The sequence below is a fragment of the Schistocerca serialis genome, chromosome 10 (genome assembly GCF_023864345.2).
Source record: "Schistocerca serialis cubense isolate TAMUIC-IGC-003099 chromosome 10, iqSchSeri2.2, whole genome shotgun sequence".
Classification (NCBI taxonomy): Eukaryota; Metazoa; Arthropoda; class Insecta; order Orthoptera; family Acrididae; genus Schistocerca; species Schistocerca serialis.
The window spans coordinates 51,333,452-51,350,920 of NC_064647.1; the positions used below are offsets into that span (position 1 = coordinate 51,333,452).

Genomic DNA, 17,469 nt, shown 5'->3' on the forward strand with positions numbered 1-17,469 from the left:
CTCAACCCACTGGACGTTTATTTGTGGGGACATTTGGAAAGTCTGGAGTATGCAACCCCAGCACAAGATGTCCACGTGCCCGTATAGTGGGCGGCTACAAAACCATACACAGTACTGTAGGGATACATCAGCGATCCGAATTTCTCTATGGCGGCGGGTTGACACATGTATCAGTGCCCAGTGAGGGTGCACTGAACATATCTTGTGAGAAAGAGCTGCACGTGCTATGCTGGTTGGTTCTCTCCGTCAAGTTTCGCATGATTAATGAGTCGGAGAAAATGAGTTGTAACACGGAAACAAAGCCCATGTTCATATAACATAATTTCTTCCTCTTCGTGTGAGGAATGTATCCTGCAATTTATGCCATACGTTTTTTTACACATTGTGTTGAAAGGCATCTGACGTACAATCTCTTGGGTACAGAATGTTTTCCGATGATTTTGTACTGTACAGGAACTGTACTGTATGGAACTGTAGGAGGATAAATCTTAGTTAATCTGGATGAATAGGTAAAACAATCCAGTAGTCTTCGAATGCAGTATTATTATGCGTTGCTTGACAAGAACACGTCTACTAAATATCTGGGCATACCTTTGCAAAGCAATATGATGTTCAAAGCTCTCCTAAGGTCGGTTATAGGGAAGGCGAATGGTACACATTGGTTTATTGGGAGAATTATGAGAAAACATATTTCATACATTAAAGAGACCGTGAAGAGAATACTAGTGCGACCCATTCTTGAGAACTGATGCAGTGCTTGAGATCCCCACGATATCGGACTGAGGGAATACATCGAAACAATTCAGAGGCGTGCTGTTGGATTTGTCACCGAAGGTTCGACCAAAATGCTCAAGGAAGGCAAATGGTAATCCCTAGAGAGAAGAAGACGTTATTTTAACGAAAGACTGTTGAGAACGTTTTGAGAATCAGCATTTCCAACAGACTGAAGATGGTGCCTACTGCCACTGAGATATATTTCGCGCAAGGACCGTGAAGAAAAGGTCAGGGCTCATACAGAGGCATTTCCGCTGTTCCCTCATTCGGTTTGCGGGTGGACCAGGAGAGGAAATTACTAGCAGTGATACGCTCTGCTGTAGCCCGTTTGTAGGCTTGTGGAGTGTAGAGATAGATGTAGATGTAGTTTGTAGGTCTACCAAAATAACTTTACATCCATCCCGGTTCAATCGATGGTGACTGTCAATACCCATATGAATCAATCCATTTGTTGTTGTGGTCTACAGTCCTGAGACTGGTTTGATGCAGCTCTCCATGCTAATCTATCCTGTGCAAGCTCCCAGTACCTACTGCAACCTACATCCTTCTGAATCTGCTTGGTGTATTCATCTCTTGGTCTCCCTCTACGATTTTTACCCTCCACGCTACCCCCCAAAGCTAAATTCGTGATCTCTTGATGCTCTGAACATGTCCTACCAACCGATCCCTTCTAGTAAAGTTGTGCCACAAATTCCTCTTCTCCCCAATTCTTTTCGGTAAATCCTCATTAGTCACGTGATCTACCCGTCTAATCTTCAGCATTCTTCTGTAGCACCACATTTCGAAAGCTTCTATTCTCTTCTTGTCTAAACTATTTGTCGTCCATATTTCACTTCCATACATGGCTACACTCCATACAAGTACTTTCAGAAATGACTGCCTAACACTTAAATCTATACTCGATGTTAACAAAATTCTCTTCCTCAGAATCGCTTTCCTTGCCATTGCCAGTCTACATTTTATATCCTCTCTACTTCGACCATCATCAGTTATTTTGCTCCCCAAATAGCAAAACTCCTTTACTACTTTAAGTGTCTCATTTCCTAATCTAATACCCTCAGCATCTCCCGACATAATTCGACCACATTCCATTATCCTCGTTTTGCTTTTGTTGATGTTCATCTTACACCCTCCTTTCAAGACACTGTCCATTCCGTTCAACTGCTCTTCCAAGTCTTTTGCTGTCTCCGACAGAATTACAATGTCATCGGCGAACCTCGAAGTTTTTATTTCTTCTCCATGGATTGTAATACCTACTCCGAATTTTTCTTTTGTTTCCTTCACTGCTTGCTCACTATACAGATTGAATAACATCGGGGAGGGGCTACAACCCTGTCTCACTCCCTTCCCAACCACTGCTTCCCTTTCATACCCCTCGACTCTTATAACTGCCATTTGGTTTCTGTACAAATTGTAAATAGCCTTTCGTTGCCTGTATTTTACCCCTGCCACCTTCAGAATCTGAAAGAGAGTATTCCAGTCAACATTGTCAAAAGCTTTCTCTAAGTCTACAAATGCTAGAAACGTAGGTTTCCCTTTCCTTAATCTAGCTTCCAAGCTAAGTCGTAGGGTCAGTATTGCCTCACGTGTTCCAATATTTCTACGGAATCCAAATTGATGTTCCCCGAGGTCGGCTTCTACTAGTTTTTCCATTCGTCTGTAAAGAATTCGCGTTAGTATTTTGCAGCCGTGACTTATTAAACTGATAGTTCGGTAATTTTCATATCTGTCAACACCTGCTTTCTTTGGGATTGGACTTATTATTTTCTTCTTGAAGTCTGAGGATATTTCGCCTGTCTCATACATCTTGCTCACCAGATGGTAGAGTTTTGTCAGAACTGGCTCTCCCAAGGCTGTCAGTAGTTCTAATGGAATGTTGTCTACTCCCGGGGCCTTGTTTCGACTCAGGTCTTTCAGTGCTCTGTCAAACTCTTCACGCAGTATCATATCTCCCATTTCATCTTCATCTACATCCTCTTCCATATCCATAATATTGTCCTCAAATACATCGCCCTTGTGTAAACCCTCTATATACTCCTTCCACCTTTCTGCTTTTCCTTCTTTGGTTAGAATTGGGTTTCCATCCTTATTCAATATGAGTTCATGTTGAGGAGGTAATATGTTTCCATATATGGTACTGAAAATGGACACTGGAGCTTGTTAACGATATTCTAGAACTAGAGTTTTGTAGAAGACCACCACTTTCGTGCCTGATCTCTACTTCCTTAGGTTCATGGTAATAAAACTGAGTAACTCATTATCTCAGTGTGGCAGTTCCTTCCTCTCTGGGTATATTTAAACGGTCGTTCCGTCAAAATCGCTCCAGACAGATACGCTTAATTAAGCAATGGTTGTGACTCATTCCACAGGTTGAACGCCATTGGTATGTTCAAACGATATCTGTTCGCTCCGACTACACATTGTTTTACGATTTTACTGCGAGTTGTCTGGTTTTTCATCAATCACCAACATTCTTCCTGGTACACACATACACTATATGATCAAAAGTAACCGGACATCTGGCTGAAACAGACTTACAAATTCGTCGCGCCCTCCATCGGTAATGCATGAATTCAGTATGGTGTTGGCCCACCGTTAGCGTTGATGACAGCTTCCACTCTCGCAGGAATACGTTCAGTCAGGTGCTGGGAGGTTCCTTGGGGAGTGGCAGAACTGAGGAGAGGTATCGATGTCGGTCGGTGAGGCCTAGCTCGAAATCGGCGTTGCAAAACATCCCAAAGGCGTTCTACACGATTCACGTCAGGACTCTGTGCAGGCCAGTCCATTACAGGGATGTTACTGTTGTGTAACCACTCCGCCACAGGCCGTGCATTATGAACAGGTGCTCGATCGTGTTGAAAGATGCAGTCGCCATCCCCGAATTGCTCTTCAACAGTGGGAAGCAAGAAGGTGCTTAAAACAGCAGTGTAGGCCTGTCCTGTGATAGTGCCATGCAAAACAACAAGGGGTGCAAACCCCCTCCTTGAAAATCACGACCACACTGTAAGGCCACCGCCTCCGAATTTGACTTTCGGCACTACACACGCTGGCAGATGACGTTCCCCGAGCATTCGCCATACCCACACCCTGCCATCGGATCGCCACATTATGTACCGTGATTCGTCACTCCACACAACGTTTTTCCACTATTCAGTCGTCCAATGTTTACGCTCCTTACACCAAGCGAGGCGTCGTTTGGCATTTACCGGCGTGGTGTGTGGCTTATGAGCAGCCACTCGACCATGAAATCAAAGTTTTCTCACCTCTCTCCTAACTGTCACAGTACTTGCAGTGGATCCTGATGCAGTTTGGAATTCCTGTGGGACGGCCTAGATATATGTCTGCCTATTAGACATTACGACCCTCTTCAACTGTCGGCGGTCTCTGTCAGTCAACAGACGAAGTCGGTCTGTAGGCTTTTGTTCTGTACGTGTCCCTTCACGTTTCCATTTTACCATCACATCGGAAACAGTGGACCTAGAGACGTTTAGGAGTGTGGAAATCTCGCGCACAGACGTATGACACAAGTGACACCAAATCACCTGACCACGTTCGAAGTCCGAGAGTTCCGCAGAGCGCCCCATTCTGCTCTCTCACGATGTCTAATGACTACTGAGGTCGCTGATATGGAGTACCTGGCAGTAGATGGCAGCACAATGCACCTAACATGAAAAACGCATGTTTTTGGGGGTGTTCGGATACTTTTGATCACATTGTGTAACATAAGCAACTTTCGCATGATGTGTCATTGCCAAGTAACATAGGTCAAGGATCTTGGTACATACACAGGAGAAATGCTACACTACAGTAAAGTACAAACTGAAAGAAATACTAAATGAGATGAACAGAAATGACAGTCGCATGGTAAGGTCGATAGGTGGAGTAGCAACATACCTGTAGGAGCGAACGAGTACGAAGCTAAAACTGAGTGTCGCACGGAACACTGAGAGTGAGTACTTGCTGTCGTTATTGTGAGGCTCTAGATCAGGAGTTACATCTTTCGTGTCGACACATACCAGAGACGAGGAAGCTAAAATGTAAACATATTACGCTACTGTTTCGATGCATATCGCGGACTGCGAATTTCAAATACAAGCACAGTACACTGAGGTGACAAAATTCCGGGAGTATCTCCTAATATCGCGTTCGACCTTTTGTCCGCAGTAGTGCAGCCATTCGATATGGCGTGGACTCGACAAGCTGCGGGAAGTCCCCTCCAGAAGTACTGAGGCATGCTGCCTCTATAGCCGTCCGTAACTGCGGAAGTGTTGCGAGTGCGGGATATTATTCACCAACTGACCTCTCGGCTATGTCCCATAAATGTTCGGTGGGTTTCATGTTGGGGAATCTGGGTGACCAGATCATTCCCTCGAACTGTCCAGAATGTTCTTCAAACCAATTTAAAACAATGGTGGCCCGGTGGTATGTCGCAGCGTCACCCATAAAAATCGTTGTATGGGAACATGAAGATCACGATTGGCAGCAAATGAGCTCCAGGTAACAGAACGTAACCATTTCGAGAGCTGGACCAGATGACGACACCGTTTCATGTCAGCACAGCCCACACCGTTATGAAGCTGCCACCGGCTTGCACAGTGCCTTGTTGACAGCTTGGGGCCAGGCTTCATGGAGGCTGCGCCACACTCGAACCCTTCCACCAGACCAGCTTGTACCAACTGAAATCAGGATTTATCTAAGTACGCCACGGTTTTCGTCTAGCGTCCAGCCGGTATTCTCAAGAGCCTAACCGTCGCCGTGCGCCGACAACCACGTCGGAATCCTCTCGGGCGAGTCGCCTGACCACAAGCGACCCTTTCATTCGCTGTGTGGGCGATACTGCTGCCGTCTCTACACGTGCACATCACTATCCCGTAACTTCTGTCAACTCAGTCTAAATTCGTAATAGCAGTGTTTGTATATTATTGCTGAATTTTGCATGTTTATCCAATTATATGTCGGAATTTGTTCTGTTTATTGGATTGTGATAGAGAAATGCACATGTTGTGCGGTGTCCGCCATTAAGCTAGCCAGCTGCAGTCAGTCAGCAAACAGTAGGTGTCTTTTCATTGGTGAAGTATTTAGACCACGTGAAACACGTCTGACATGCATGTTGCATGGCATTTGTTTACATACTACTACTCGTCTTACCGTCGTATTCCAAGCCATTTTCGGTCATTCTATTGGGGGGGGGGGGGAGGGTTCTTTTTCCTTACAATGAAAATATATAGTTACACTACAGGCCATTAAAATTGCTACACCACGAAGATGACGTGCTACAGACGCGAAATTTAACCGACAGGAAGAAGGTGCTGTGATATGCAAATGATTAGCTTTTCAGAGCATTCACACAAGGCTGGCGCCGGTGGCGACAACTAAAACGTGCTGACATGAGGTAAGTTTCCAACCGATTTCTCATACACCAACAGCACTTGACCGGCGTTGCCTGGTGAAACGTTGTTGTGATGCCTCGTGTAAGGAGGAGAAATGCGTACCATCACGTTTCTGACTTTGATAAAGGTCGGATTGTAGGCAATAGCGACTGCAGTTTATCGTATCGCGACATTGCTGCTAGGGTTGGTCGAGATCCAATGACTGTTAGCAGAATATGGAATCTGTGGGTTCAGGAGGGTAATACGGAACGCCGTGCTGGATCCCAACGGCCTCGTATCACTAGCAGTCGAGATGACAGGCATATTATCCGCATGGCTGTAACGGATCGTACAGCCACGTCTCGATCGCTGAGTCAACAGATGAGGACGTTTGCAAGACAACAGCCATCTGCACAAACAGTTCGACGACATTTGGAGCAGCATGGGCTATCAGCTCGTAGACGATGCCTGTGGTTACCCTTGACGCTGCATCACAGACAGGAGAGCCTGCGATGGTGTACTCAACGACGAACCTGGATGCACGAATGGCGAAACGTCATTTTTTCGGATGAATCCAGGTTCTGTTTACAGCATCATGATGGCCGCATCCGTGTTTGGTGACATCGCGGTGAACGCACATTGGAAGCGTGTATTCGTCATCGCCCTACTGGTGTATCACCCGGCGTTACGGTGCGGGGTGCCATTGGTTACACGTCTCGGTCACCTCTTGTTCGCATTGGCGGCACTTTGAACAGTGGACGTTACATTTCAGATGTGTTACTACCCGTGGCTCTACCCTTCATTCGATCCCTGCGAAACCCTACATTTCAGCAGGATAATGCACGACCGCATGTTGCAGGTCCTGTACGGGCCTTTCTGGATACGGAAAATGTTCGACTGCTGCCGTGGCCAGCACATTCTGCAGATCTCTCACCAATTGAAAACGTCTGGTCAATGGTGGCCGAGCAACTGGCTCGTCACAATACGCCAGTCACTACTCCTGATGAACTGTGGTATCGTGTTGAAGCTACATGGGCAGCTGTACCTGTACACGCCATCGAAGCTCTGTTTGATTTAATGCCCAGGCGTATCAAGGACGTTATTGTGGCCAGAGGTGGTTGTTCTGGGTAGTGATTTCTCAGGATCTATGCACCCAAATTGCGTGAAAATGTATTCACTTGTCAGTTCTAGTATAATATATTTGTCCAATGAATACGCGTTTATCATCTGCATTTCTTTTGGTGTAGCAATTTTAATGGCCAGTAGTGTAAATAGAGAAGTGCGCACACAAAAAAGCCACAAGTTTTCACTAGAAGAAACTAAACTTACTGTTTTGTTTTGACCCCACCAAGCGTGCCTTGCTGTTACCGACATTACCTCCAGATAGCTGTTTTCTACATTTTCTCGTACAAAAACTCTGTTCACTTAGCAAATGTTAGCCCATTACATCGCTCTGTTTCTTACAAAAAGCGGAAAAGAACTATACTGATGATTGTCGATCACTCCCGACTTCATACGCCCTGCAGTTTATAAACCACAGTTCTGCCTCATAAGGCTCACGACTTGCGTCCTACGTTTGCGAGAGACTCACGAGCAACTAACAATGCTCCACAAAATTATTTTAAGGTGTCGGCCAGTCGATTAAGCAGCTTCCACAGCAGAGTAAACACTGATAAGCCAAAACATTGTGACCACTGGCCACCGCGGCGTTAAATGCTACCTGCTGGGGCTGCGGGCACTTGACGCGGTAAGAAAGGCACGTAAGCGGAGCACACACCGACGGGGGATCACCTAGCGGAGATAGGGTTCCAGGTGGGGAAAGCGACCTTGGTAAAGGGCAGATTGTTATTACGGAGAGGCTGTAAACGAGTATGTCGAAAACGGCGAAGTTGGTCGAATGTTCACGAGCTGCAGTCGTGAGTACCTATGCAAAGAGGTGGATGGACAGTGAAACTGCCACTAGGTGCTAAATGGTTCGACGTACACGACTCAGTACAGAAAGTGGGGTTCGGAGAATTGTCTGCTCTGTAAAGTGGGACAGATGGTGATCTGTGGCAACTCTGCCGAAAGATCGCAATGCTTTTGCTTCGGAGCACACCGCTCATCGCACACTGTTGAACATGGAGCTCCGCCGCATCATCCCCCCCCCCCCCCCCCCCTATGCGTCCACATGTTGACCGAACGACATCATCAGTAACGTTTTCTTTGGGCACGGAACCATCAAGATTCGACTGTCGATCAATGGAAACGTGTCGGCGCTTCGGATGAATTACATTCTTGCTATCCTAGGTCGATAGTCGTCTCCAAAAACGCCATCGTCGAGGTGAACGACGGCTCGACACGTGCAGCGCGCCACGGACACAGGCTGGTGGCAGCAGTATTTCGCTATGGGAGATATTCTCCTGTTCTTGCATCCAACCTGTGGCAGTAATCGAAGATACGCTGACAGTCGGGAACCACTTGCATCCCTTCATACTTGAAGTGTTCTACGAAGATGATGTCGTCTTTCAGCAGTATAATTATCCATTTGTTTGAGCCGGCACCGTGTTACAGTGGTTTGAGGAGCATTATAATGAACTCACACTGATGTCTCGCCGACCGCGGTCACCTGTGTAAATCCTATGGAACTCACCTGAGTCACTATCGGGCGCCACCACTGCTTATGCCACCAGCGGCCCGTTATTTTCGCGAGTTTTATGATCTGTGCGCAGACATCTAATGTCACATACCTCCAAAAACCTGCCAAGTTCTTGGATCCGTGATACGCAGAATAAATGAAGTATTTCGTTGCAAAGGTGGACAAACAAGCTAGTGAGCAGGTGGTCATAAAAGTTTTGCGTCATCAGTATACGTACTTCATTTTCCTGTGTCCCGGTAACGCATGTAGTACTTACTCAAAGGTGCTTCTTTCTGTCAGTCCCCTGAGAAGTTTATTTTCCAAAAGCGTATTGGGGAAAACTGGCGTTCCTTTGGAAGTCACTTGCCTTTGCAAACAGGAGGGTTGGGCCAGACAGGTGTGTGTTAGCTGGATAAAGGAAAGGCTGATTCGTCATCTTCAGGCTGGACAATAGTATCCATTTCCCGGAAGCTGAATTACCGACATTAGCATTTACAATAGCGACCACCACTAACAGGTAGGAGCAGCCAGGAACAGATATGTAATAGTTTATACGTTTAATCAGTGTTTTAATTTTTGGCATGAATTTAATTTTGGACCTTACGTTGTTGATTTTACATAGAGAGTGTTCGTAATTTGATTCACAATTTGTGCGAGCTGATTTGATTAACAGAGACCAGTGTTGAGTCCCGTCCCTTCCCCCCCCCCCCCCCCCCCCATCCCACACCCCCACCTTCCTCGCCGAGTTGGAGACTACCAGTGACGAGTGCCACATGGTTTTTACAGAAGATGCTATTGCGACCATGGATGCAGAACAAGATCCTGCTGAAGCTAACCTCCAAAGGACGTGGCCTGTTCAAGTTCGTGAAAGTAATGGAGAACTGGGCGATGCAGTGCATCGCTCTTAGGTCGGCAGCCACAGAAGACAGAGCCACCAAGACACGGCAGCGCCTGCTGGAAGCTCTGGTCAAGCCAGGTGGGCAGATTGTGATGCCACTCGACGAGGTTCAAGGCGAGGTGAGTCACAGTTATCTGCCCTCCAGTTTCTTACTATTTTCTTGTTTCTGCTAATTCTCTACGACCTTGTCTCTTTCCACTTCATCCACATCTGTAGTTTTCCCATTTCTTTCCTTCTGCTTCTTCAGCTGTTCTTTTTACTACGGTTCTACCTTCTTTTCCTCATATGCACTTCTCTACTTCCTCTCTCACTTTAACCTCACCACTGCATCATTTCCGCTTCTCCTTCATTCTTGCTCCACCACTTCATCCAACTCTTCCTGCTCCTGGTCATCATTCACTACTTTATTTCCCATCACTTGATCCACAGCTTCTGAGCTCCTACTCCATTTCCATCCCCTTTCCCTCATCCACATTACTCTTTCTCTTGCACCATATTATCCTACTCATATTTCCAGTTCTATTTCATTCTTCCTGCACCACATCACCCAACTTTTCCTGTTCGCCTTTCACTGTCTCATTCCCCTTCACTTCTTCAGCTCCTACTTCTGCTCCACTTCCATTTCACTTTTATCATCTTCACTTCTCTTCCTCCTCCCTCAATTTATCCTTATCCTTCTCCAAGTTCCACTCCTCTTTCATGTTTCCTTGAACAGTTCATCCAGATCTTCCTCCAGCTGCCCACCCACCTCTACCTTATTCCCCTAAGCTTCTTTTCATATTGATCATTCACCTTCTTTCACTTCTTCTTCTATCTTGTCTTCTTATTTCAATCCTTTGTTTCTTCTTCCTCCTCTTCTTTTCAATCTTTATTTGCCTCTTTGTATATCTTTTGCTTTCAGTATACTTTCACATAATACTTCCTTCTTCGTGTCTTCTTCTCATCCTTTTTTGCTTTATTTTCGTCCCCTAGCCACATTCTTCTTACCCTTCTTCTCCCTTTCTTCCCCCTGCCAGTTTTTTCCTCTGTCTACTTTTCCTCCTACTTACCTCCACTCTCGTCGTTATATTTCTCTACTGTTTGTTACCCATTTCATTCTATTTTCTTCTCCCACTTCTTTTCTTGTCTTTTTTATTCATCTTTTTCTTCTATTCTGATTCTATACCATTTACACCTTTATGTCATCATCCACATCTCTATCCCTCTCCCTCTATCTTTAGAATTCTCCTGGTTTTTCGTCTTATTTTTCATTCCCCCTCCTAACTCTTTTCTCTTTGTTGGCCTACTCATTCTCTTCATTGCTCTTTTCCTTCCTCCTCTTCGCCCTTATAGCTCTTCAACTTGTCATTCTTCTCCATTTTTCATAGACAAAAAATATGCTATTACAAACTAAATGGGCAGGTTGAAAAATTCTCAGCTTGACAGTGTATGACTGTCTGCTTTTAAAGTAAAAAACACATTTATTTTTTATGTTGATCACATAATTAGTTTACTCGATAGATTTCATTAATAACGTGCAATTCGATGCAGTCTGTGAATAAAACCATCTGTCCACTTTCATCAATGTGAGAAACTTTCACTTTGATCTAGTAACAGAGAGTTTATTAATGAAACAGAATAAGAACAAACAGCATAGAAACAGAAAGACTGTTTCTTTTGTCCAGATACGTGTTTATCATTATTATTATCATCATCATTATTATTATTATCAGTAATATAGTGACCATAAAATGTTTATTCACTGGAAAGTAGAGGAAAAGATGAACTTCAAGTACTTGTTAGTTGTCAGTTTTTCTATTCAACCGAAAATATTACGTAGCATAGCTCACAAAACTTCACGTCTTTCCAGTGCTCTACTTGTGCATATTTTAAGTACATTAACCCATTTCTGCTTAGCGTGACATACGCGTCATGTAACATTCTACCATTTATTCTCTTGTTGGCAACGATGAATGCATCTGAAATGCCTGTTGTTGTACGTCTTTAAGGAAGCTCTATTGTTGATATTTAAGCGACTTTCTGCCAGTAGAAAGCAGGAAGAGGATAGTTTCTGGTTGTTCATTTACTGGAGACTTTTTCTGAGTGAGATTATGTCTTGGAATAAGAAGTAAGTATTATTTTCTGAAGCAATATACTACACAATTGTTAAAACTTTTGCTTAGTTATAATATTAAAGCGCTGAAATTTATGTTATAGGTTAACCATAAAATGGAGTTCAGTATTACGGCTGCAGTTCCAGTTTCTAATTGCGTTCAAAAATGGTTCAAATGGGTCTGAGCACAATGGGACTTAACTTCTGAGGTCATCAGTCCCCTATAACTTGGAACTACTTAAACCTAACTAACCTAAGGACATCACAAACATCCATGCCCGAGGCAGGATTCGAACCTGCGACCGTAGCGGTCGCGCGGTTCCAGACTGTAGCGCCTAGAACCGCTCGGCCACTCCGGCCGGCTCTAATTGCGTGTTGCTCATATGTTACGCTAGGCAGAACAGTCAATATAATTTTTCCTTCTTTCTCAGAGGCCTGCTTGTGCATGAAATATAGTTATACTTGAGGCTGAGGAAGAAGATGCACCGGATATATTTACAGAACCTCCTGAAGCTAATGTAGAGTCGGATGAATATTCTGGTGAAGAAGATGAGGGTGGGAAGATGGATGATTATCTTGGACCAAGGAAACCTTATGCTGGAGCAGAAGCAGTATTGACCAACAAAAACTGGTTAGGTGGTAAACCAGAAAATGTCGTTTCAGATGAAACAGAAAAGCTACAGATCTCAAACTGTAATAAGAGATTGGAGAAGGGAGAATTTGCAAAGTGATGACGCTTTATTTCCTGAGAGAGATCACAGTAAATGCAGAAACGTGTCTCCAATTCAGTGCTTTGAACTCTTTTAGAATGTTGAAATGATGAAGTTTCACAGCACTGAAACTAAAAACACGCTTTGTTCAGGAACTGCCTAGATAACACGTGAAGAGGTAAAAGGTTTTTTAGGCATTCTAATTCTCTCGGACTATAGTCCTCTATCTAGCAGAAGATGTTACTGGGATGCAGGTTTGGGCATGAGAAACGAAATGGTGCACAACACGATGAGAAGAGACAGATTTGAAACAGTTACGAGATCGATTCACTTAGGTGATAACACACAAATTAGTGCAAACGATAAAATGTGGAAACTTCTTCCATTAACGGACATGTTAAGAAAAACGTTTTCTCTCCATTTTCAGCTTGTGGATTATGATGAGAGTATAATAAAGTACTTTGGTAAGGATGGATGCAAACAATTTCAGAAAGGTAAATTCATTAGATTTGGGTGCAAAGCACGGTGCTTAAACACAAACCTGGGTTATCTAGTGGAGTTTCAGATATACCAAGGAACCGATCCACAAAGGAACGAAGTGTACAAGAAAGCATTTGGAAAATGTACTACACCTCTGGTTAAAATGACTGATTCACTTCCTGGTAAAAGTAAAAATCTGCCCTACAGATTTTATTTTGTCTATATGTTTACATCGCCAACATTGCTGGTTCACGTAAAATAACGAGGTTATGGTGCAACTGACAGTATTCGTGAGAACTGTCTCCCTAAAGAATGTCACTTATACCCTCTAAGACAATGTCCAAAAGGAATAAGTGAGGAGATTTTGATTAGGAGAGGAGCAAGGAAAGTGGAATGATTATTTCTGGATGGCTACATGATTATGCAGTAACAATTGCTTTGACCAGCCTTAGGAACAACCTAGTTCAGAACAGCAGACGAAGAGGAAGTGCGGAAGTTAAATAGCGTAATTGTTCAGGATCAGCATATGGCAGGTTCCATGAAGGATAGCCTGGAGTGGCACACGGCATTGCTATCGAACTTAGAACAAGGGATGTTGAATAACACGAGAATAGTAGGCGAATTAGCAGCAGAGCTAACCTGGTGTGCTAACGAAACGAGGGAGGTACCGTATAGCGATTTGGAAAAAAATATAGAAGCAACTGAGTGTGTTGGACAACAAATTGAATGTAGTGACGTTGTTGCGTGGGCTAGCGGAGCAACGTTTAGATCTAGGAATGAAGTGGCGATATTGCAAGAGGCAATGTTTTATGCAGTGGATGGACAACTTAGTCCTATATTGGTTACACTGGGGGAATTCACGATGGGACTGCGGTGGGCAGAAAGGCAGTTTCCTGTAGAGATTCAGCAAGCAGCCAAAGTACCCCAGGAGAATCTGCCACTGCTCTTCCGCATGGCCAGGGTGTATGTGGAAACAGGTGGAGTCAGGGAGCACGTAGCGGCCCGAGTACCTGTTGCAGGAGAAACTCTGAGTTTCACTGCTATAGCATTCACTTGTATCCAATGAGATGCGGAATATTCAGTAAGTGGGCGGAGGCAATAACACAGGAAGTAATGCTAGTCTTAAAGGACAGGCAGGCTCACGTGGCAATGTCACGAATAGAGTTGCAAAGTGCCTACAAGGGAAAGTTGTGATCTGTCCGGGTGGCCAGATATTGACTTGCACTTACTGGCTCAACTGTTATGACACTGTCGCAGAATACGTTGTATTGGCCAGAAGGATTTTGTCGTATCGGCCGCCGCACAGCAGCCGTCAACTCGGCGCGGCGTTCTACAACACGCGCGGCTCACAGCGAGTGCCGCTGGCGCCGCACACGATGTCAACAACTGGCGCCAGTGAACGCGTCGTCGCGGGGTTAGCGGCAGCGTACACACCACTGTCGACACGGATACCGGCGCCTTCCTCATGAACCATGGACCTTGCCGTAGGTGGGGAGGCTTGCGTGCCTCAGCGATACAGATAGCCGTACCACAACGGAGGGGTATCTGTTGAGAGGCCGGACAAACGTGTGGTTCCTGAAGAGGGGCAGCAGCCTTTTCAGTAGTTGCAGGGGCAACAGTCTGGGTGATTGACTGATCTGCCCTTGTAACACTAACCAAAACGGCATTGCTGTGCTGGTATTGCGAACGGCTGAAAGCAAGGGGAAACTACAGCCGTAATTTTTCCCGAGGACATGCAGCTTTACTGTATGATTAAATGATGATGGCGTCCTCTTGGGTAAAATATTCCGGAGGTAAAATAGTCCCCCATTCGGATCTCCGGGCGGGGACTACTCAAGAGGACGTCGTTATCAGGAGAAAGAAAACTGGCATTCTACGGATCGGAGCGTGGAATGTCAGATCCCTTAATCGGGCATGTAGGTTAGAAAATTTAAAAAGGGAAATGGATAGGTTAAAGTTAGATATAGTGGGAATTAGTGAAGTTCGGTGGCAGGAGGAACAAGACGTTTGGTCAGGTGATTACAGGGTTATAAATACAAAATCAAATAGGGGTAATGCAGGAGTAAGTTTAATAATGAATAAAAAAATAGGAGTGCGGGTTAGCTACTACAAACAGCATAGTGAACGCATTATTGTGGCCAAGATAGACACAAAGCCCATGCCTACTACAGTAGTACAAGTTTATATGCCAACTAGCTCTGCAGATGATGAAGAAATTGATGAAATGTATGACGAGATAAAAGAAATTATTCAGGTAGTGAAGGGAGACGAAAATTTAATAGTCATGGGTGACTGGAATTCGTCAGTAGGGAAAGGGAGAGAAGGAAACATAGTAGGTGAATATGGATTGGGGGGAAGAAATGAAAGAGGAAGCCGCCTTGTAGAATTTTTCACAGAGCATAACTTAATCATAGCTAACACTTGGTTCAAGAATCACAAAAGAAGGTTGTATACATGGAAGAATCCTGGAGATACTAAAAGGTATCAGATAGATTATATAATGGTAAGACAGAGATTTAGGAACCAGGTTTTAAATTGTAAGACATTTCCAGGGGAAGATGTGGATTCTGACCACAATCTATTGGTTATGAACTGCAGATTGAAACTGAAGAAACTGCAAAAAGGTGGGAATTTAAGGAGATGGGACCTGGATAAACTGAAAGAACCAGAGGTTGTACAGAGTTTCAGGGAGACAATAAGGGAGCAATTCACAGGAATGGGGGAAAGAAATACAGTAGAAGGAGAATGGGTAGCTTATAGGATGAAGTAGTGAAGGCAGCAGAGGATCAAGTAGGTAAAAAGACGAGGGCTAGTAGAAATCTTTGGGTGACAGAAGAAATATTGAATTTAATTGATGAAAGGAGAAAATATATAAATGCACTAAATGAAGCAGGCAAAAAGGAATACAAACGTCTGAAAAATGAGACCGACAGGAACTGCAAAATGGCTAAGCAGGGATGGCTAGAGGACAAATGTAACGATGTAGAGGCTTATCTCACTAGGGGTAAGATAGATACTGCCTACAGGAAAATTAAAGAGACCTTGTATGAATATCAAGAGCTCAGATGGAAACCCAGTTCTAAGCAAAGAAGGGAAAGCAGAAAGATGGATGGAGTATATAGAGGGTCTATACAAGGGCGATGTACTTGAGGACAATATTATGGAAATGGAAGAGGATGTAGATGAAGATGGAATGGGAGATATGATACTGCGTGAAGAGTTTGACAGAGCACTGAAAGACCTGAGTCGAAACAACGCCCCCGGAATAGACAACATTCCATTAGAGCTACTGACAGCCTTGGGAGAGCCAGTCCTGACAAAACTCTACCATCTGGTGAGCAAGATGTATGAGACAGGTGAAATACCCTCAGACTTCAAGAAGAATATAATAATTCCAATCCCAAAGAAAGCAGGTGTTGACAGATGTGAAAATTACCGAACTATCAGTTTAATAAGTCACAGCTGCAAAATACTAACGCGTATTCTTTACAGACGAATGGAAAAACTGGTAGAAGCCGAACTCGGGGAAGATCAGTTTGGATTTCGTTGAAATGTTGGAACACGTGAGGCAATACTGACCTTACGACTTATCTTAGAAGAAAGATTAAGGGAAAGGCAAACCTACGTTTCTAGCATTTGTAGACATAGAGGAAGCTTTTGACAATGTTGACTGGAATACTCTTTTTCAAATTCTGAATGTGGCAGGGGTAAAATATAGGGAGCGGAAGGCTATTTACAATTTGTACAGAAACCAGATGGCAGTTATATGAGTCGAGGGACATGAAAGGGAAGCAGTGGTTGGGAAGGGAGTGAGACAGGGTTGTAGCCTTTCCCCGTTGTTATTCAGTCTTTATATTGAGCAAGCAGTAAAGGAAACAAAAGAAAAAATTCGGCGCAGGTTTTAAAATCTGCCCTTGCCACCAGAGTGAGCAACCGTATAAGAGCGCCATCTTCCAACTCTCTGATTGGCCGGACCTGCGGATTTAAGCGAGCTCCCTGAGCCCGTTTAACCAGTTCAATCTTCGCCGATGACTGTGTTACTACCCGGCTGCTGGATTCACGACGACCGAACCGTACTATGGCCTCCCTGGCTGGAAACTGGCGACGCGTCGGTATCGACTATGCGGACATAACACAACAGATCTCTGAGGGTGTTACCGTTCAAAATGTAACGTATTTAAATTACTCACTCAATCCAGTGCTTTTGGAGTACTTCTACAGATTAACAAAGCCTCAGTAACGGAGAATTTCGCTGGAACAAATGTGGGAGTATGTATACCATTTCCTGGAGGAAGAAGAGCGCAAAGTATTAGTCGTGACCATATCGGCTACCAATTGTGACTTGTTTCTAGCAGGCTTTTGCGTACTGTGTTTCTCGGTAAGACACCAGAGGGTATAGGCTGTGGACATCCTAACACAACAGTTACCTGTAGAATGGTTGACCGGTATTGATCGGAGTAGCAAGTATTTTTAAGGTCTTAATTAGTATATAATGGTATAATAAGGTTATAACAGTAGTATGGCGATGT

General features: G+C 44.4%; 1 protein-coding gene across 1 annotated transcript in view; it reads left to right on the plus strand.

Annotated features, from left to right (window-relative positions):
• LOC126425143 (cytochrome P450 4g15-like) overlaps positions 1-17,469 on the plus strand; it is a 168,074-nt gene that overhangs the window by 124,577 nt on the left and 26,028 nt on the right. Inside the window, exon 5 of the mRNA XM_050088090.1 lies at positions 9,547-9,777. Coding sequence (XP_049944047.1) covers positions 9,547-9,777 — 231 coding nt within the window. The remainder of the gene's footprint in view (positions 1-9,546; positions 9,778-17,469) is intronic.